The sequence below is a fragment of the Xenia sp. Carnegie-2017 genome, unplaced genomic scaffold (genome assembly GCF_021976095.1).
Source record: "Xenia sp. Carnegie-2017 unplaced genomic scaffold, XeniaSp_v1 HiC_scaffold_8, whole genome shotgun sequence".
Classification (NCBI taxonomy): domain Eukaryota; kingdom Metazoa; phylum Cnidaria; class Anthozoa; order Malacalcyonacea; family Xeniidae; genus Xenia; species Xenia sp. Carnegie-2017.
Window position 1 is genome coordinate 257,456 of NW_025813548.1, and position 21,291 is coordinate 278,746.

Genomic DNA, 21,291 nt, shown 5'->3' on the forward strand with positions numbered 1-21,291 from the left:
CGCTTTCGAGTCAGCGGCAACAGGCATCCGACCTTCATAGAAATACAAACAAAGAAAAGCACCCAACGTTAGTATTTGACATTTACGAGCGTCACAACAATGTTATAAGCAACCTGAGGTTATATCATAAGGTGTCTTGTTGTTTGCGATGAATGCTGTGGGTGAATTAGTAACACCGCTGGACGCCGTGTGAAGGTATCGCGTTTTCACACCAGTACCGATAAGTTGAGCCAATTCAAGTTGGGAAATGCATTTCAGTATCTAGAATGAAAACAATGACTTTAGGGAAAAGTAAAATATGCGCCGAGCGGAACGAGCATTTGAGCAACGAAAACGAGTGTTCAACAAGACGAACATAAACGTTAAATACATACGTAGAAAATATCTTCAAATAAAAAATATCTTGAGAAAAAACTTCATTTTCTTATGTATATTTATTACAGAAGTACATTTGTGATACGATTCTCTGATGAAGGGTATGAAATACGGTCAACAAAGCACTTGGAAAAATGAAAGGTAAAGACTGTAGCAATATCGTGAAGATAAGACTACAGACAAGACCTAGACTTTTTCCTTTGATGAAAAAACAATCGATCATATTTTCAGTCGTAGACACCAACCATAATATATAGCAAGATGATTCTCTCTACCTCGAGCCAAGACTTCCCGATGTAATTACCATCCGTTTGAGCGATGGTAAGAAGTGTCTTGATCGTCTCCATGTTCTTCGTTTTCATTTCATGAATATGCGTGCCACTGGTCGCAGTAATTAAAGTGAACCTGGATAGAGCTTGTACGAAAGCATTTCTTTCCAACTACAATGTGAAAAGAGTTATTAGGAGTATCGAAAAATGAACTTAATGGTAAAGAATCTCCATTCATATTCCCTAACATCATTATAACTAGCTGTAATCATTGAAAAACTTTTAAGAAAAGATTATTTCACATTCACATGCATTCTGATATATCCATATATGTACACAAACAGACAATTAATTCAAAGGTAAACAAACATCTGTTTTATTGTATACATATGAGTATAATCTAAACCTTGAACATATAACACGCAAAGAACATGACGTGTATGTAACTACGTAAATATATTCATAAATTTCAACAATTCAACATTCAACATATTTTGAATACATATTTATGTCCGAGAAAGGGTCACCAGGTGATGAAAAGGTATGCAGAGACATTAATGTCGTTATTTCATACCCAAATATATAAAAAGAACATTTTTGTATGTTTATCAACTTACAGGCATGCTGAATATGCAAGATATTCTTATTGCACAGCGGATTCCATCAAGACAAAATAAAGCAACAGAAGAATCGTCGTTGTCTTGTAGATTGAAGCTGAACGCGGCAAGAAACGGACTCCATGCAACCTTAAACACACAAAACAAAATGGTTAACAATGGGGACTGGGCAGGTTGTAAGAAGCAGATTTAGCTTAAGTAGTGGATTATCTCAAAGAAAATTCAGTCAAATCATTCACTGCTCAGTTAATATATTAGATTATCAAACAGATTTACTCTTCGTCATCGCAAACATTCATTACATAAAATCTAAGTCTTTTCTTTAACAAGATTAAGATGAATGTCATCATGTTTTGAAATCTACGCCCCGTACTTGGCACTGTCCATATAAGTTGACATCACAATTCACGCTTCGTTAATCAATCCTTACATACACCACATAGATTATCCTCCAGACTCCACCCCCCGTACCTTGAACATTGTCTTCACGTGACCAATCTGTGTCGCAGTGACGAAATCCGTCTGAATATGACTCACGTCTTCCATTTGTTTTTTGGCGTTTTCCGCCATCTGCTCCATTTCCATAGAATACAACATACGACGATGTTTCTCACTTTGCAAATCTGTAAAAGATGTATTATAATCAACATTGTCAACCGAAAATCGTCAAAAACCTGTCCTAAATTATTGTTGATGTTAAATGAAAAAAAAAATTAACACATGGTTCATAGATTAACACTTAAATGATCATCACCTTGTCTAGTGTATCATCTGCATGTAAGAATTGAGCGACTTTGGTTGCTGTCTCACGAAGGAGACCTTCAGATTGAAGCAATTCCATACCTTTTGATGGATTCTTGTTAAATCTTAAAGTAAATAGTAAAATTGAATAAAAGTACAAAAGATAAGCAAATTGTTGACCAAACTTACAATTAAATTCCCTTTTCTCTCGTCTCCTCTTCTGTTTAAGAGTCTCAAATTCTTCAGCATTATCGATGGCTTTTGTACTTCTGAGAGACAAGTGACTACCCCCCATTTTTTGAGATTATAAATCACCGTGCTCCCCCTGTTTTCTTCTCCTTGGTGCTTCCTTTTCGAGAAATTGTTCGTGCACGATCAACCAGATCTGTCAGGAAATTTATATGGAAGAGATTAAACAGAAGTATTGAGGAATAACTATGATGATTTGAAGATCAATAAGGGATTGCATGGATCATTAAGAGGTTAGCATAGATCATTAACAGATAGCCTAGATTATCGGGAAGATAGTATAGATTATTGAGAGATAGACTAGAACATTGAGGGTAGCATGAGTCAATAATCAGTAACTATAAACATTAAGATTTAGCCTTGATCCACAGCGACACCAGCAAGGGAAAAAAGATAACCAAGGGATAACTTAGATCCTGAGAGGTTAACTACAATTGTCGAACAACTAGTTATGATTAAGAACATTAACGTGTGTATAAGAAAATAATGGAGTACCTTCGATAAATAGGGGATACAGAGTATAGAAAGATGGAATCTTGATGGAGACAAAATTCTTCAGTGTAGCCGATATCAAAAGAGAAGTACAATGGATCATAAAGCGATAAGTTATCGAAATGTATAACAATATTAAGTTTATATTCGCTACATGCGAGTTTCTTCAGTTTCATAAAGATGTTAAAACTCACCAAAATTATCGGCCTCCTGAGAACCAGGTTTAAAGTAAAGATCCCTGCTCCATTCTACCATACATTTAAGAATAGAAACGAGACATTCCAGACCTTTGATACAAATACTGCGTTCTTGAACCTGGAAAATCATATAAAAACAAGATGACATTGATACTATTCATATAAAAACGTGATAAAAGATGTATTATAATCAACATTGTCAGCACAAAAAATTAGAGACATGTTCTACTCCTTTTCATGTTGATAGACTATGTCCCAGTTTTTTTCATAATAGACTACGTTCCAGTCCTTTTCGAGTGGCATAGATATGAACAAGAAAATGTAGAGAACTAAACAGTTTGAAACATATTCATCAACTTACTGGTGTCGCTCCTAATTCAATAGAGCTTGACATCCTTGGGCAACTTTAGACCAATCATTGATCAATCTTTGAAAGATATTCGACAAAGCGAATTCACAGTCGTAATTTAAATATATATCAACGACAGTCTGTGCTTCTGCAATAAAGGACGAATGGACATTAATGGATAATATGAATGGATATTAATGGATGACAGGAAGATAAAATAAAAAATTTAATTGTTGGTATATTGATAATTAGTAAGGGAAAGGTCACACCTCACCTCTTGCACACCCACGAAAAATTTAAACAAGAGGATTGTAAAGACTGAATATAGGATGGGATTTGGAAATAAAAGATGCTTAATTGTTGTACAGGGTTAAGCAAACGGAAGTGATATTTGGTAGAACTGGAGACAATGTTAGTGCAAGCTTTACACCGAAAGTTGACAGTTTGCACCAGCTAGAGAGTTCTCACTTACGTCTCAAGGTTTACATAAGCGAGTACAAACACAAAAACATCTTTTAGTTCTTTTTAAATAATAGTAATGCGAAACAGACAACTTCAAGAAAGTTTAAAATTTTTCTCTAACATGTATTCATGATTCATTTGCAAATTATCTTTGATTGATATAATTCATGTAGCTCAGATACGCACGTTTGTACAGGCTAATGCAAACACAGTTTAAGTTGTTTTTTCTCTGTTTAAGTTTTTATTAAGTAAATAGTGATGTCGGATGAATAGCTTTAGAACATTGTTTTGATGTCGATAAACATTCACGGTGTACATTAAAAAAACACAATTGATTTTATTAAACTTTCTGATAATCAGTGAAAGACTCTCAATGAAAACAATAGGTTTCCAAAGAAATAAATGATCATAAAGTTCTGAAATTTTCATAGCGTGACTAAACTTGAGGGACAATCGCTTTTAGAAAATTGATCGATGGTATTTCAAATATTAGTTGTTTTTATAAATACCTTGGTAGAAGCGTTCAAACTTTAGAGGTACTTGTCTTCTTTGGCACAAGAGAAAACTTCAAGCAAAGTACTAATGATTAAATATGGTTTATTGCATTGAAACAAAAAGGAAAAGTTTCTCCATCAAATAAAATGCAAATAACAAACTAGAAACAGGAAACATTGAGTAATCGTACTTCATTTAAGAAAGATATAATATCTTTTAACAAAGGCTCCTTTGATGAGGTTAGGCTTCTCTGCACTAGGTTAAATTAATTTCTCATTTGGCATTTTCCGTTTTTGTTAAGTACTTTCAGTAATATATGTTAGTTAAGTTGCATGGGCTACAAACGTCGGTAACTTTGGTTAAAATGGTTGAACGAGAATACAGATTTTGTTCGAGTGGTCTCCTTTGATTTTGGTAAAACCTTTGATTCAGTTTGAAATAACGTCGCAGTTTAAAATTTTTCTTTTCCAATTTGACTCCTGTTACTTGGTGTCTCTTGCTTTTTTGTTGATCGCACAAGTTTTTATGCTTCATGCAATTACTTAGCGAGATTTTTCTTTAGAAATTCAATGAACGCTTTTAAAATAGATTATTATGTTGTAATTTTTCTTTAGAAACTGAAATATTTTAGTATCCATTTAAAAAAATAACGAGTGAAAGCCAACTATTTACTTGCAGCACTTGGCCTCTTACATTGAGAACAAAAAATTGAAAGATTTAATCACAAAATCCTAGTTGAAACATGATTTTTTTATTTATCTTCAAATTGTAAAAATAGACCACCGTGATCCTTCATAATAGACCTTTTCAAGGTTATCGCAGCCATGTTGCAGGGGGTGCAAAAACATTGCGCCGAGCGCGCGGTCACGCATGGCGTCCATATAAATTACTAATAAATGCGCAAAAATTACCCTTATACAATATACATATTGGCCATTTCTTTCAAAAATATTTCTCAAACTCATCCATTTTAATAGTCAAACTATTATTTGCAATTTTATACACGTGAGTCCAATTTTGTGGTAATCAAAAGCGGAAAGTTAAAGAAAACATTTGTTTTTGAACAACTTGACCGTCGTTTGAGCGATGTTCTTGGGTTCGCAAATGTGCGGATCTCATAAGCCAAGTCAAACGAACTAAACCCTAAACTAGCCGAGTAGCCGTGAGCAGTCATAGCCAAAATGGTAAAAAATGCGCGTTGTGCAGTTGGATATTGCGATAATGATATAAGCTATCCCTATTACCAAGTTAAGAGGTCTCATGTAGAAAATTTAGTTTTCATAAGTGGCCCAAAGATCAAGCACTTGCTGAAATTTGGTGAAAACAATTGCAAACAGCAGAGCGGATGACTTTAACCCGAAGCCTGGTGCACAAGGTACTTTCATTTGCTCAAATTATTTTGCCTTGATAAGAAGAACCCCAAATAAAAGGGGAACGGATTATCCTTTGGTTTTTATTACGCTATCAGAGTACGAGCAATCGAGGACCCCGCTTAAACGTAAAGGAGAAGAAACATGGACAACATCAAAGTGTCCTCATCAAGCCTATGACACCGAGGATTCTGATTCAAGTTTTGATGGAAGTCCAGCAAAATCTGAGGCATCTTTACTCCCTGTCCTATAAAACCTGGATCAAGTTTTTTCATTCTCCTCTTTTGAATTTGCCTCTTTTATCTTTATTTATTAGAAAAAAAACCATAAAAGCAAATGTTTCTTACTTTCACAAGACTTAGTCTAATGACCTTAGAATTTTCCTCCTGTTTTATGTAGATGCAACATTCAGAAAAGGGGGGGAGGACAATTTAAGCTTATACGACCAAATCTGGTAAACAAACTTGGTCACGCTGCATGTGGGTGTCTAGGTATACGGACATGTACAGCTTTTGGAGTGAGTGCCCTAATAGGAAGGACAGCCACAAATTTGCCTTTTTGCTTGAACGTTTTGAATGTGATGTTTTTACTCGTGTATTAATTTCCAATTCGAATAGAAATTGTACAAAAATGTGTCGCTCGTGTCAAATGGTACAATATATTAATGAAGCGTTTACCAGCTTTCCAAAGCGCCGTCCTCAGCTTGCTGTTAAAATTGAAGCCTTTAGCAAACTTATACGAGTTCTCCAGCACTTCGCAAAACAAAAACAGTTGGTTAGATGTAAGATGTGGAAACATTCCGTCGTGTTTTCGTTTACCGGTTCGTCGAGGAGTGTTGAGACACTGAAATAATGAAAACTAAGTCAATAATTATAATGAGACATGTACGATTATTGAAAGTAAACAACTCTGACTACAGTGTATCGTTGCTACTTATAACAATGTCAAGACATGAAATTGTATGAAAGTTCAGCTCTTGTTAAATAAACGTCAAAAACCAAGATGCAAAACTCTCAAAGAGCGCATTTGATTGGATCATGGTTGACAATCACTCTCTGGAAAAACACGGTTGTAGCTACATATGGTATTTAAATGGCTATTTTTTAAGTAAATAGTCCGACTCCAATTGTGTATATAATAGTGTAATCACCACGATAGCACTCCGGTGATCACATAGCTCAGTTCTATGATTTCTTTTGGTATTTCGCGAAGGAAAGTAAAATTCGTAAAAATTGCAATTTGTCTATTTTTACATCAATCCCGGCGATTTTGTGAATCAGTTTGACAAATCAGGTGAAAGAGGATTTACTACATCATTGTAGGTGATTTAGAGAATCAGTTTGACCAACCAGGTGAAAGAGGATTTACTACACCATTGTAGGTGATTTAGAGAATCAGTTTGACCAACCAGGTAAAAGAGGATTTACTACACCATTGTAGGTGATTTAGAGAATCAGTTTGACCAATCAGGTAAAAGAGGATTTACTAAATCATTCTAGGTGATTTAGAGAATCAGTTTGACCAACCAGGTAAAAGAGGATTTACTACAACATTGTAGGTGATTTAGAGAATCAGTTTGACCAATCAGGTGAAAGAGGATTTACTAAATCATTGTAGGTGATTTAGAGAATCAGTTTGACCAACCAGGTAAAAGAGGATTTACTAAATCATTGTAGGTGATTTAGAGAATCAGTTTGACCAATCAGGTGAAAGAGGATTTACTACACCGTTGTAGGTGATTTAGAGAATCAGTTTGACCAATCAAGTGAAAGATGATTTATTACACCATTGTAGGTGATTTAGAGAATCAGTTTGACCAACCAGGTGAAAGATTTACTAAATCATTGTAGGTGATTTAGAGAATCAGTTTGACCAATCAAGTGAAAGATGATTTATTACACCATTGTAGGTGATTTAGAGAATCAATTTGACCAATCAAGTGAAAGATGATTTATTACACCATTGTAGGTGATTTAGAGAATCAGTTTGACCAATCAGGTGAAAGAGGATCTTACAAGCCTGCATACAACACATAACGAACTTTAAGGAATTCAACCCAAGGAAATCGTTTATTCTATAAAGTCTCTTGAGGATAGTTATTGAAATTTTTTACGTGTCTAAAGAAAGAGGTACCAAATGTGAACTCGATAAATAGGGAGGTTCATATACTCATGTTTTTTGTATTAACTTCCAGTGAAATCAATTGTTCTCTACAGATTAAGAGATGCATATATGACTTTGTGACCACCCCAGCCCTACAACCACAGAATAATAATTATAGAGAAGGGCCTCAAGTGTGCACTGCGTCCTCATGGCCGCCATTATTCCAGCAAGATATATTTAGGGTTTTTCATTTGTTTCCAAACACTACAATTACATGACGTCATTACTTCGTAATGAAATTAAAATATTTCAATATAAGAAATGACGTCGGTTCATTTTAGTGTTTGGAAACAATAAACAATCTTGCTGGAATAATGCCAGTCGATATGCGCGGCACAATATGCTTGAGGATAAAAACATCAATGGTTCCGACACAAGTGACTTTTCTGTATATTACATATTCTGTACTTCAGCTAAGAACTTTGTTATGCCACCAAGGGGAACTCTGGTATAACAACATTACGACAAAGCAATTTATCTCAGTATTACCTACAATGACCGCAATTATAACTGACCTGTAATTCAGCCATAGTATCTTCATCTTCTCGCTTGCTGGTGCTTGGGAAAAAGACGACATTGTCGATCATTTGGATAAGTTCCAATTGAACGACACACTTAATGATCAATGAATTGAACAGCATCCTCTCCGTCTGCACAACTAAAATAATGAGATGATTTTACGACGTTAAAGTAGATACATGAAAAAATTTAAAAATGACACTCGGGTGTTTGTTGAACATTTCCGTATTCACGCACAGACGATTTTTCATTTGTCGGTAAAAATCGAACTTTGAATATGTCAAACAAAGGGCTAATTTATCTTATTAGAGGTCTTCTAAAATAAAATAAAATAAGCAACGAATGCCAAAAAATAAAGCAAAAACGAGTTCCTTAAGTTAGTGCCATTTTTTATGAAAAATAAGTGTTAAAAGGAGAAGTAGTAATAATTACAAATTAGTAACATTATTAGTTCTATTAGCAACAATTAACAACATTATTGTTTCAAACATTGCAAAAAATGTAAATTTTTAGAACATAAGCAGTTTCAGGAAATGTTACATGACGTCGCTGTTTACTTCAGATTGAGTTTTTCAAACGCATATATCAATTATACGTTTTTCTACGCCTTTCCAATAAACCAAAAATAAATAAATAAATAAATAAAATAAAAGTAAATTAAACAAATTAAATAAATTAAACACGTAAATGGCAGCAGGCTGTGACAACAAATTATTAATCTCGATTTCTAACACATAGTTACCTGGTTCGTGTTCTTCGACAGGTTCAAATCGTAAACTAGGCGTACTATGTAAACTGATGCTGTCTTGTTCTTTTGTTTCTTCAACTGTTTCTTGAGGCATTTCCTCCTCTGTTTCATTCAAACCTTTTGACGATTGCTGACCATCTTGTTCGTCCTCGTCTAAAAAATAATACGGAAAAATTTTCACTTGTTACTCAAAGAATACAAGCTGTTTGTCCATACGAGTTAAAGATTCACACGAGCTATATTGTAATATGCGAACATTTGCTTCATATGAGCTTTTGGTTCAAATGAGCTTTTTTAATATGCGAGCTTTAGCTTACCATGAAATATTTTCCAATCCTACAATCATGGAGACAATTGAAGCAACATTTTCCTTTAAAAGAATTCAAAAACTTTTTATTTACCTTCCAGATATTTGGGCACGATATCATCCTCCAGGTCAACAGGTAACATTATCTACAATATACGTCAATTTTAAAGGTAATAAATACATAAAACAAACAGAATAGTTATGAAAATTTGTCTGAAATTTTACAGTGAAATTTTAAAGAAACGATTCAATACTTATTATCAGATAAATTTTCTCAAGCAATTTCACAAAATTCTGATTTAATAACTACGCAAAACATTTAAAATTAAAACAACCAACTTGCCATAATTTGAGAATTACAACCAGAATGACGTGTGGTGCTTCGCAAACATTTGTAATTTTTAACCTTGAAGTTTTGGCTCTTTTCAATCCCTTGAAATCATCGGGGCTAGCTCGCTATCCGGGCCAGCTCGCCTCCGTATAATCAGGCCCTAAGTGTAACTTATCTTGAGTGGTGATGACGGAGGAGTGACATCAGGTGTGGGTGGACTCCACCATTTCAATAGTTCGTGAGGTACGGTTGATTCAAATATCGTTTTTTACACATTGATATGTCTTTTCCCAGACGTCTTCGGAGAACGTGTTGCCAATGGATATGACGAGATTTTCCAAACAATTGGTACCAGACCTCGCTAACTGCTCGTTATCTAAAGACATGTATTGAATGAACGAGCAAAGCAGGACATCACCAATTAACGAGCAAAGCAGGACATATTGAATGAACGAGAAAGGCAGGACATGTATTGAATGAACGAACAAAGCAGGACAATCACTTGGTGATTGGTTCTGACACAACGAACCAATCACCAAGGCATATGCCAAGCACAAACACGTTGCGTAATTTCAAGCTTACCTTGTTTGACACACCACTCTAGATGGCCATACATATCATCAAGAAAAATTTCAGCAAGAATATCAAAATACTGAGTAAAACATCGATGATAGCAGATTGAGCGTGATTACAAGTTGTTGTCATCCATTCTGATTTCTATAAAGAAACATCACAAATTTCAAAACAACCTCAGCTGATGTCTCATTTTATAACGAGGAAATACAACACCTTATACACGGACTTTATTCTATGTAAAGGAAACGACCTTCCCGTAGTTTAAAACTACTCCCTCCGGTTTTAAAGGCAAAAGCATTCTTTACAGGTGGGTAACTTTCACAAACGAGTGTTTCAAAACTTCCATACTGGTACAAATCGTTTACACAAAATGAAATCGGTGTGTGAATAGGGAATGCAAGAGGATAAGAATGGATAGAGAATGAAGTAGAGACTCTAGAATGAAAGTGGATAAAGGTGAATAAGAAATAGAGGAAGATATGAGGGGATCATTGAACTAAAATACATGGAACGCTACATGAAGCAAATAATTGAAGCCAAATCTTACATCCAGACACACGCGTGTTTAGTGTTTTGAGTTCTCTCGCGCAGTGAAAATTGATTGAACTACACCCGCGTGTCTGGGTGTAAATTGGCTTCAAAAAATACTACGGTTTTCTATTACAGGTAGCGTTCCATGTATTTTAGTTCAATGGAGTGGATACACAATTGAAATGGATGAGTGATTGAGGAATGAAGGTGGATAGACATGAACACATGAAATGAATATTATTCCATGTGGAACTGGATAGTCGTGTATGTAAGTTGACTTTTTGCGATATAATGTGTGTTTATGGCAATCATAGACAATAAGACCAAAATAACGACATATTATAAATTACGCGTTTTGAAACGTGGTCGATTTCGGAGAATAATGGACCGGAAAAATGTTTCTCAGCGAATCAAAGCGCGCCATTTAGCCGGAAGTGACGCTTGCCATATAATAAGAGCAAAATAATGACAGTTTTCTAACCTCCTGCCAATCTATCTGTCTGTCTGGTAGTTTCATGTTGTCGAAAATTCGAAACAAGACTTTAAACACATCACGCCACCAATGTTGGAGAAACGTGTTCCCGTATGTTTTCATGATTTCAAACATCACGGTTAGGCCTCTAGTTGATGGATGGAAAATAGCTCACATTCAAATTATACAATGCATACTAATCTATACAGTACAAACAACTCAATATTTCCACCATACCTTGTTCTGACATCTAGTTTACATCGGTTGATGATACACGAAAGTTCAAAGGACTGGAAACCAGCCTTTCACACAGATTCTGTCCTGCTCTGATATCCCAGCATTCTCTACTCCGTAGTCTTTAAATATCTGTTTATATAAGAAAAGAAAACAGACGCCATTGAAAAATGCTACACGAAAAAGCGATTGAAATAGATAATTAGGATTTGATTTGATCCAAAGTGGTTAGCTTTGATGTGATTTTGCAAAATTTCAAATAAATTTCAAAGGTGAAAAGAAAGTAGATTTGCAATTGTCGTACTACAGGATTTTCGGAAAGAAATTTGGCGCAATTTCGTATCAGTCTTATTGCTTCCATACTCGTGTCCGGGAAACTTGCGTTGCATGCGAATTCCGAGAGACACTTGACGGCATCTTGGAAAGAGTCGATGGTCGCGGAGAAATATTTCTCAAAATCGTGGCTGAAAGAGAGAATGGGGATGTGAAATTTATACACTGATAATCTTGTGGGATAAATGAATCTGTCAAAGCTTTGATTTACAAGTGACGTTGAAACAGTAGAGAAACAGGGCTAGAAAAGTTTAAAACTTTGCCTTTTGACACGTAATTTGCATCAACTAAAACTGTTTCATACATTTATTTCATTTCTCCATTAACTCTCGTTTAATTATCATTCATGAATCATGAGAAGATAATCCATCGACTTTATGGTAAATAAAAGTTTACCTTGAAAACTTATACGAATATGGCTGAATTACCATGGAAAAGAACGAACACATAAAATTCTTGTTGCAAAATAAACGAAGTTCTCCGTCACATCCGAGAAACACATTTACTTAAGCGATATTCAAATTCAATTTGAATTTAATTCAATATTTTACAGATGTCTAAGTCGTTCATGCTTGGAAACGGATTCACCATCATTTCTTCAAACATATGCAATCATTTTTATTTTAAAATTTTAAAATTTGCACCGATACAAGAACCTCACCCAAGAGAACAACAGACAGGTCGGCGGTAAGATTAGAAGAAAAATCTCCTTCCTTAAACTACAAACCTGTTGTTTGAAAAGCGAGTTCCACGATTCCTTCATCATGATCGGACGCAGCCAAATGAAAAACGGAGAAAACATTTTTCCAACCAGATTTGATGTTTGCGGCTTGCGAATGAACCATTTGTGTGACACATCGTACGACCATATCTCGAATTGTGGAAGAACTAAAATGTGAAAAATCCAGTTGTTGATTCAAGCAAATCGTAGACTGAAAATTGCAGTCCTTGTTGCCAAGTTCATAAAGATATTGAAGAAAGAATTTTAATCAAATCCTTCCAATTATAAGAGACAAGACAGAGCGATTGATCGAAAGACGTCCTTTGTAAAATTCGTCGTAAAATTATAACTTGGAAAAGAATCTACAAAGTCTGCCACAAATTTTGTTTATTTGAGAGAAAGATTTTCAAGCTGCAAGAAAATTTACATTTTCTGACAGAATTGACTCCTGCATAAACTTACCTGTTTTTCTTCATTATGTGTTCGAAGGGTCGGAGAAAATCCTTTTGAAATCGGAAATTTGGCAATTCCCCCTTTTCCAAGAACTTCATGGATAATTGTCGCAAAGAAGAACGCAACTTCTTTATTAGAGTTACAACCACATTAAAATGACACATGAATTATCTAAGATGGAGAAGTACTATAGTTGGTAGAACATTGGAGATGAAGGCATTGATTATATTGTTTTTATACTTGAGATATGAAAGAAACTAGAACTGTGTTTTAAAATATCATCATAGTTCACAATTGATCTGATAGTGTAGTTCATAGAACATTGAAGACAATGATTATCTTGTTACTATACCTGAGTACATCATAACAACGTGATGTTATTAACCATAATATCAAGATACAGTCTTAGTCGTTAATAATTGCTAACCTTGTTATAATGATCTCCCAACACAGCCCATATTCGTGACCATTGCAGCCGAATACGAACAATATTGTAATAAGCAATCTCTACGATCTTCTGCAGACTAAACATACGTATCATTGTAGGATTGGAAAGCTGAACTTCCGAGACTTGACGTAAACCTTCCACGAAATCGACTTAGGAGAAAAACGAAAACATTTTGAGATTTGGATACAGGAGATAACGATACTTGGGATTTGAGAACTGGGGATTTGCATACTGGGGATTTGGGATACTGGGGATTTGGGATACTTGGGATTTGGATACTTGGGATTTGGTATTTGGGAACAGGAATTTGGATACTAGAAATTTGGGTACTTGGGAATTGGGTACTTGGGATAAAGAATGGTCAGTGAATTATGGTCAAGTTAGATGTATAAAAATCTTATGTAAGATGCATTTTAATGTATACATGCAAACCTACCGATAGCATCACCATCCAGTTTCACTGATCCCGTGAAAACTCTAAACGTAATAAAACACAATGAAGAAGTTGAGATGAAGATATTCTGCTGAGAGAACATAACGCAAAGACAGTGCAGGAGTTCTTTAAAATTTATTTTCATGTTTATATTCAAGGTTCTCTGGTTCACTTAAGCCTGAAGATGACTACCGCTAAGGATGTCAAAACGTCAGTCAACAATAACAATAACAGTCCTTCTCAGGACTCTGCTAACACGGATAATGAACATGTCTACATAGAGAATCATCCATCAACATTTCTTGCTGTTACAAGCCCAACTCTACCTTGAAGACAATTTTAAATTTCTGGCAGGGGAAGGGAAGAAGCAAGAACGCTGGATGGGAGGGTGAATATTTAGTTTTGCTTGACTGATTTGGTTTAAAAGCTATTTTAATTTGAAAAGAAATTAGTTGGTCACAGCGGAATGTATGACCATATATGAATATTCACCTCTCCCCTGCATTAAAGTTCTAGCTTCGCCCCTGGGGTGGGAGATAGGTCACAAAAGACAATCCACATAGCTATCATTAAAGTAAACGTTACCAGTCAACTGCAACGACAACACTTTGTGCAGCGGTCTCCCAAATGGCTTCCTGTGAGCCAGCCGCTTTTCGAGTCAGCGGCAACAGGCATCCGACCTTCATAGAAATACAAACAAAGAAAAGCACCCAACGTTAGTATTTGACATTTACGAGCGTCACAACAATGTTATAAGCAACCTGAGGTTATATCATAAGATGTCTTGTTGTTTGCGATGAATGCTGTGGGTGAATTAGTAACACCGCTGGACGCCGTGTGAAGGTATCGCGTTTTCACACCAGTACCGATAAGTTGAGCCAATTCAAGTTGGGAAATGCATTTCAGTATCTAGAATGAAAACAATGACTTTAGGAAAAGTAAAATATGCGCCGAGCGGAACGAGCATTTGAGCAACGAAAACGAGTGTTCAACAAGACGAACATAAACGTTAAATACATACGTAGAAAATATCTTCAAATAAAAAATATCTTGAGAAAAAACTTCATTTTCTTATGTATATTTATTACAGATGTACATTTGTGATACGATTCTCTGATGAAGGGTATGAAATACGGTCAACAAAGCACTTGGAAAAATGAAAGGTAAAGACTGTAGCAATATCGTGAAGATAAGACTACAGACAAGACCTAGACTTTTTCCTTTGATGAAAAAACAATCGATCATATTTTCAGTCGTAGACACCAACCATAATATATAGCAAGATGATTCTCTCTACCTCGAGCCAAGACTTCCCGATGTAATTACCATCCGTTTGAGCGATGGTAAGAAGTGTCTTGATCGTCTCCATGTTCTTCGTTTTCATTTCATGAATATGCGTGCCACTGGTCGCAGTAATTAAAGTGAACCTGGATAGAGCTTGTACGAAAGCATTTCTTTCCAACTACAATGTGAAAGAGTTATTAGGAGTATCGAAAAATGAACTTAATGGTAAAATGAAATGCTTAAAAGGTAATTTTACTTAATGGATTGGTAACAATGTTTTCAAGCTTTTTCCGATGTCTTCTTCATTCTTGTAGGCAGAAGCAGTGTCTATAATACACAATGAAATAAAAACTATAATTCTCTTATCAATTTCAACGACCATTATTTTACTCTACTTATTTTTCAATCATTTTTGGTGTAATCCTTGAAGTATGTAAATTCTTTCTCAGTTTATTTGACAGGCGCAATTATGATGCGAAAAACACAATAGAAGTACAATGCATGCATTATTCTTTCTTGGCCATGTACATGCACAGGATCTTGCTGGATAATTTGGTCGAATAAATTTTATATTCACTTCACTTCTTCTAATTGATTACAACATTGATCCTCGCGTTTAAGTTGCGCTGCTCAGGCCAATGAATCAGATATAATCCAAATATTCGTATCCGAAGTTTTCTATTGCTCTTAAACACGCACTGTACGCAGTATCAAGACCTTGATCCTTTGGAGCTTTAAACAAATATAAAAATATGGTTACAACAAAACTGTCTTCAGATTGAATTTCCATCGAGCAGTTACCGTACAGAAGTAAAAAACCGTCTTCCCGTTTTACGATTATTGTTGTAGCTAGATCCTTGCAATTATTTACGCTTACTGTCTTGTCTATTAAGGAATACGTGTCCTCTCTTCGCCAATTACTGCAAAAAACTGACTTAATGCAGAGCGGTTTTGCTATGACATAACATGCAAATTGAAATTGCCTATAGGAGAAAAAAATAATTCAACTGATTCGCTATATCAAAACTTCATACATCTGCATCCGCTCGCAAAATGAAAAAGCCTTGCTGAAAAATTATGTATCACGAAAAAAACACGACATCACAAATTGTCCTTGACAGACCAACAAAATGTGAAGCTGAAAAAATATCTCAAACTGGTCCGGGTGTGGTGGTCTGAGTTAGCCATTATACTGAGATTGTATTCCGTACACTTCACAGTAATAACGCATTATATAGTCCTAATACTTAAAGTGGTTATATCACGAATTTGCCCCTTTTATTAGCTAAATGAAAGACCTTGTTTCAGTGATTTTAAATCTGCAATTATAATTGAAATTGGATTGGTGAAAGTGATTTTACGGACGTTCAAAGTCGACTTTCAGCGGAAATTTTTGCGAACTTTTCATCGGTATGCTAATGACTTGTGACGTAGAAGTTGAACACATATGTCAACATGGCGTGTTCATAGTAATCTTTATAGAAACGCGGAGAAAACGCTGTGTTGCTGGCGGACCTAATCAAATTAGTTGCGCCAATGATTCAAAAACCGAAAGATGTCGATGCATCTGTTTCCTAAAAAGAAACAGAGCCGCAAATACATAGAAAATGGGTAAATTTTGTGCGTAAACATAGACCGGGTTTTGAGGCTTCCTCTACCTGTGTTCGCATTTAAGATTCTGTTTTGACTAAATTTGAGCGTGTAAGTCAAGCTCAAAACAAGGTTGAAGAAAAGATGCTTTCCCAACCATTGACGTGGCTGGGATTCCTGAACCATTACAGGACAGAAATAACCGATCGAAAGCGAAGACCATAAGATTTACGCATTGTTTTATATTAAACTTTCTTTTGTCATATGTAAAATTCGATATAAGTTTGTAGATTATTCGACATTCTCTCCATAAGCCATCGCTGAAGGAAACATGTTCTCTCTTTCAATGAGGAAGTACCATCTACTAGTGATGAAGCTGAGGCATGTTTAAAGTATGCACTGGGGAAGCAAATGATTCGCCATTTGAACGGCTTGCTATTTTCCATTTTTACATTTATGCTATGATTTAATTCCATATATTTTTTCTTTTGTCTTTTTTCCCAGACTGACATTGAAGAAAGATATTCTTTCATTAATTCTTTCAGCTTAACCTCTCAGTAGTTGCGCAATTTGTTTTATTGTTTACTCTTGTTTCAAACCATTAAACTGCATGTCAACTTATATAGTGCATCCATGTATCTCCTATTTGGTTTTCATCTAGGCATATTTCTGACCATTCCAAACTCGAAGGTCAACAGTCTCTACAGTGCACAAGACTATTCATCATTGCCCTCTGATGGTATGTAACCTGTTGTGTTACCACTTGGATATGCTTTCCGAATAAAAGTGGTAAACACAAGCAGGTAAAGGCCAGTATTCTCCCATCCCATAGACCCACAAAACCATCTCATCAACCATCTGTATGCCACAGCTCTCAAGTACCTGAAGTAAATAAAAGGTTGGACTAATTATTTTGATGAAACAATGTTGATTATAACATTGTTTCTCATCAATTACAATCTTACATATTTAATGATTGCTTAGTATGGCGGCGTCGCGTCCATTCTCAATAGTGGCCCGACGTTTCAGGACAGCCTCATGAACTAAAGGCCCAAATTTGGCATGCTGTGACATGCATGATATTTTCTCAATGCTGCCATCAGAATGTCTTTCTGCAAAGCTGGTCCAATTTCCTTATCTGTACTCTAATGCGCCTTCTAACAAATCGGTATGACAGCATTGACAATTACACCTAAACGTATGAGCATTCTGGTTTTATATAAGTAACTTTATGTATATTTACAAACAGGAGAAAACAACAACACCATTCACCAAATTGGAATTACGCCATCACTTCGTTGTTCTAATGTCGCAGGGGAGGAATTCAGAGTCATCTGGAGTATGCACTTCATCACCATCTCCTGCTAGCGGTTCATCGTCATATGCGAAGTCGTTTAAATGCTCGACAACAACCCACAGATTAGAAGCTCCAATCAGATACGCATTCAGACATCGAATTCGAATTATCTGAGCACTGATTTGGGCCATACTTTCCGGAAAACTTGTTTTTTAATATTTTATTGAAAAAACTGTCATTATTTGTTTTTAAGACAAGAAAAACGACAACAAAATCACCTTCTATAATATAATATTATATTGACGGAAACAGACGTGTTCAACTATCTGCGTCACAAGTATCAATATGGCGTCGTAAAAATTCATAAATAGTACCCGATTTTGGAGGCAAAATTAAGCAACTTATATTTATCTGTTTAAGTCCAGCAACATGTCATAGTTCTTCAAATAATCCAAATTTTCAATTAAGCTCATAAAAGGGGGCTAAATTCATTGATATAACCACTTTAAAACATTATACACCTATTTTTTCGGTTGATTTCTGAATATTTTAATATTCTCAGTCTCTCAGATCGCCACACCGACAGCAATATGTACATCACAAGTGCTACAAGCGACCAGCGCGTCAGGGTACATTTCTTTCCCAATGGAGAGAGAAATATTTCGATCATTGACAATATTTTCGACACTCACCAAGCTTGCTAGTTATGAATATGTCAGATCTTTTAAGACCATATTTTCGTAACAATGTTTTCAAGCTTTTTCCGATGTCTTCTTCATTCTTGTAGGCAGAAGCAGTGTCTATAATACACAATGAAATAAAAACTATAATTCTCTTATCAATTTCAACGACCATTATTTTACTCTACTTATTTTCAATCATTTTTGGTGTAATCCTTGTGAAGTATGTAAATTCTTTCTCAGTTTATTTGACAGGCGCAATTATGATGCAGAAAACATTTACAATAGGTACAATGCATGCATTATTCTTTCTTGGCCATGTACGTATGCACAGGATCTTGCTGGATAATTTGGTCGAATAAATTTTATATTCACTTCACCATTCTTCTAATTGATTACAACATTGATCCTCGCGTTTAAGTTGCGCTGCTCCAGGCCAATGAATCAGATATAAATCTAAATATTCGTATCCGAAGTTTTCTATTGCTCGTAAACACGCACTGTACGCAGTATCAAGACCTTGATCATTTTAGAGCTTTAAACAAATATAAAAATATGGTTACAACAAACTGTCTTCAGATTGGAATTTCCATCGAGCAGTTACCGTACAGAAGTAAAAACCGTCTTCCCGTTTTACAGTTATTGTAGATCCTTCACAATTATTTACGCTTACTGTCTTGTCTATTAGGAATACGTGTCCTCTCTTCGCCAATTACTGCAAAAACAGACTTAATGCAGAGCGGTTTTGCTATGACATAACACGCAAATTGAAAATTGCCTATAGGAAAATAATTCAACTGATTCGCTATATCAAAACTTCATACATCTGCATCCGCTCGCAAAATGAAAAAAAGCCTTGCTGAAAAATTTTGTATCACAAAAAAAAAACCACAGACAACTGGGAACTCAAACTGGTCCGGGTTGGCGATTGTATTCCATACACTCCACAGTAATAACGCATTATATAGTCCTAATACTTACAAACATTATACACCTATTTTTGGTTGATTTCTGAATATTTTAATATTCTCAGTCTCTCAGATCGCCACACCGGCAATATGCATCACAAGTGCTACAAGCGACCAGCGCGTCAGGGTACATTTCTTTCCCAATGGAGAAATATTTCGATCATTGACAATATTTTCGACACTCACCAAGCTTGCTAGTTATGAATATGTCAGATCTTTTAAGACCATATTTTGGTAACAATGTTTTCAAGCTTTTCCGATGTCTTCTTCATTCTTGTAGGCAGAAGCAGTGTCTATAATACACAATGAAATAAAAACTATAATTCTCTTATCAATTTCAACGACCATTATTTTACTCTACTTATTTTCAATCATTTTGGGTGTAATCCTTGTGAAGTATGTAAATTCTTTTCAGTTTATTTGACAGGCGCAATTATGATGCTGAAAACATTTACAATAGGTACAATGCATGCATTATTCTTTCTTGGCCATGCGTATGCACAGGATCTTGCTGGATAATTTGGTCGAATAAATTTTATATTCACTTCACCATTCTTCTAATTGATTACAACATTGATCCTCGCGTTTAAGTTGCGCTGCTCCAGGCCAATGAATCAGATATAAATCTAAATATTCGTATCCGAAGTTTTCTATTGCTCTTAAACACGCACTGTACGCAGTATCAAGACCTTGATCCTTTGGAGCTTTAAACAAATATAAAATATGGTTTACAACAAACTGTCTTCAGATTGGAATTTCCATCGAGCAGTTACCGTACAGAAGTAAAAAACCGTCTTCCCGTTTTACGATTATTGTTGTAGCTAGATCCTTGCAATTATTTACGCTTACTGTCTTGTCTATTAAGGAATACGTGTCCTCTCTTCACCAATTACTGCAAAAAACTGACTTAATGCAGAGCGGTTTTGCTATGACATAACATGCAAATTGAAAATTGCCTATAGGAGAAAAATAATTCAACTGATTCGCTATATCAAAACTTCATACATCTGCATCCGCTCGCAAAATGAAAAAGCCTTGCTGAAAAATTATGTATCACGAAAAAAACACGACATCACAAATTGTCAGCCACAGACCAACAAAATGTGAAGCTGAAAAATATCTCAAACTGGTCCGGGTGTGGTGGTCTGAGTTAGCATTATACTGAGATTGTATTCCGTACACTTCACAGTAATAACGCATTATATAGTCCTAATACTTAAAGTGGTTATATCACGAATTTTAGCCCCTTTTTTATTAGCTAAATTGAAAGACCTTGTTTCAGTGATTTAAATCTGCAATTATAATTGAAATTGGATTGGTGAAAGTGATTTTACGGACGTTCAAAGTCACGACTTTCAGCATTTTTTGCGAACTTTTCATCGGTATGCTAATGACATGTGACGTAGAAAGTTGAACACATATGTCAACATGGCGTGTTCTACTAGTAATCTTTATAAACGCGGAAATTGTGTTGCTGGCGGACCTAATCAAATTAGTTGCGCCAATGATTCAAAAACCGAAGGAATGTCGATGCATCTGTTTCCTAAAAAAGAAACAGAGCCGCAAATACATAGAAAATGGGTAAAA

The 21,291-nt window shown here is 35.4% G+C and overlaps 2 protein-coding genes, 1 long non-coding RNA gene and 1 pseudogene across 4 annotated transcripts; all 4 read right to left on the bottom strand.

Annotated features, from left to right (window-relative positions):
• Positions 1-6,185: 6,185 nt before the first annotated feature.
• Positions 6,186-9,849, bottom strand: LOC124459340 (brefeldin A-inhibited guanine nucleotide-exchange protein 1-like). Of its 2 annotated transcripts, none has more exons than XM_047008825.1 (5): positions 9,760-9,849; positions 9,448-9,499; positions 9,041-9,199; positions 8,295-8,437; positions 6,186-6,459 (listed from the first exon to the last, which is right to left on the bottom strand). In XM_047008825.1, exons 2-5 carry the CDS (start codon positions 9,494-9,496, stop codon positions 6,214-6,216), a joined length of 597 nt encoding a protein of 198 aa, XP_046864781.1. In that variant the 5' UTR covers positions 9,497-9,499; positions 9,760-9,849; the 3' UTR covers positions 6,186-6,213. The 2 variants fall into 2 exon arrangements, with proteins under 2 accessions (XP_046864781.1, XP_046864780.1); XM_047008824.1 differs by having other exon boundaries at positions 9,697-9,822.
• LOC124459328 lies at positions 9,722-14,571 on the bottom strand (annotated as a pseudogene).
• A 49-nt stretch (positions 14,572-14,620) lies between these two features.
• On the bottom strand, positions 14,621-15,342 carry LOC124459341 (brefeldin A-inhibited guanine nucleotide-exchange protein 2-like). Its single transcript, XM_047008826.1, has 2 exons — positions 15,183-15,342; positions 14,621-14,794 (listed from the first exon to the last, which is right to left on the bottom strand). Exons 1-2 carry the CDS (start codon positions 15,267-15,269, stop codon positions 14,636-14,638), a joined length of 246 nt encoding a protein of 81 aa, XP_046864782.1. The 5' UTR covers positions 15,270-15,342; the 3' UTR covers positions 14,621-14,635.
• A 91-nt stretch (positions 15,343-15,433) lies between these two features.
• On the bottom strand, positions 15,434-20,065 carry LOC124459337. The gene is made up of 3 exons (XR_006953571.1): positions 19,891-20,065; positions 18,749-18,856; positions 15,434-15,496 (listed from the first exon to the last, which is right to left on the bottom strand). It is a non-coding gene; the product is annotated as an uncharacterized LOC124459337 (long non-coding RNA).
• Positions 20,066-21,291: the final 1,226 nt, after the last annotated feature.

Coding starts and splice junctions, on each gene's coding strand:
- LOC124459340 (XM_047008824.1), bottom strand. Junction 8,438..9,040: donor TGTCGAAGAACACGAACCAG/GTAACTATGTGT, acceptor TCATTATTTTAG/TTGTGCAGACGGAGAGGATG. Junction 6,460..8,294: donor ATACTATGGCTGAATTACAG/GTCAGTTATAAT, acceptor TCATTATTTCAG/TGTCTCAACACTCCTCGACG.
- LOC124459341 (XM_047008826.1), bottom strand. CDS start 15,269: ATGAAAACGAAGAACATGGAGACGATCAAGACACTTCTTACCATCGCT. Junction 14,795..15,182: donor TCGGGAAGTCTTGGCTCGAG/GTAGAGAGAATC, acceptor TTTTCATTCTAG/ATACTGAAATGCATTTCCCA.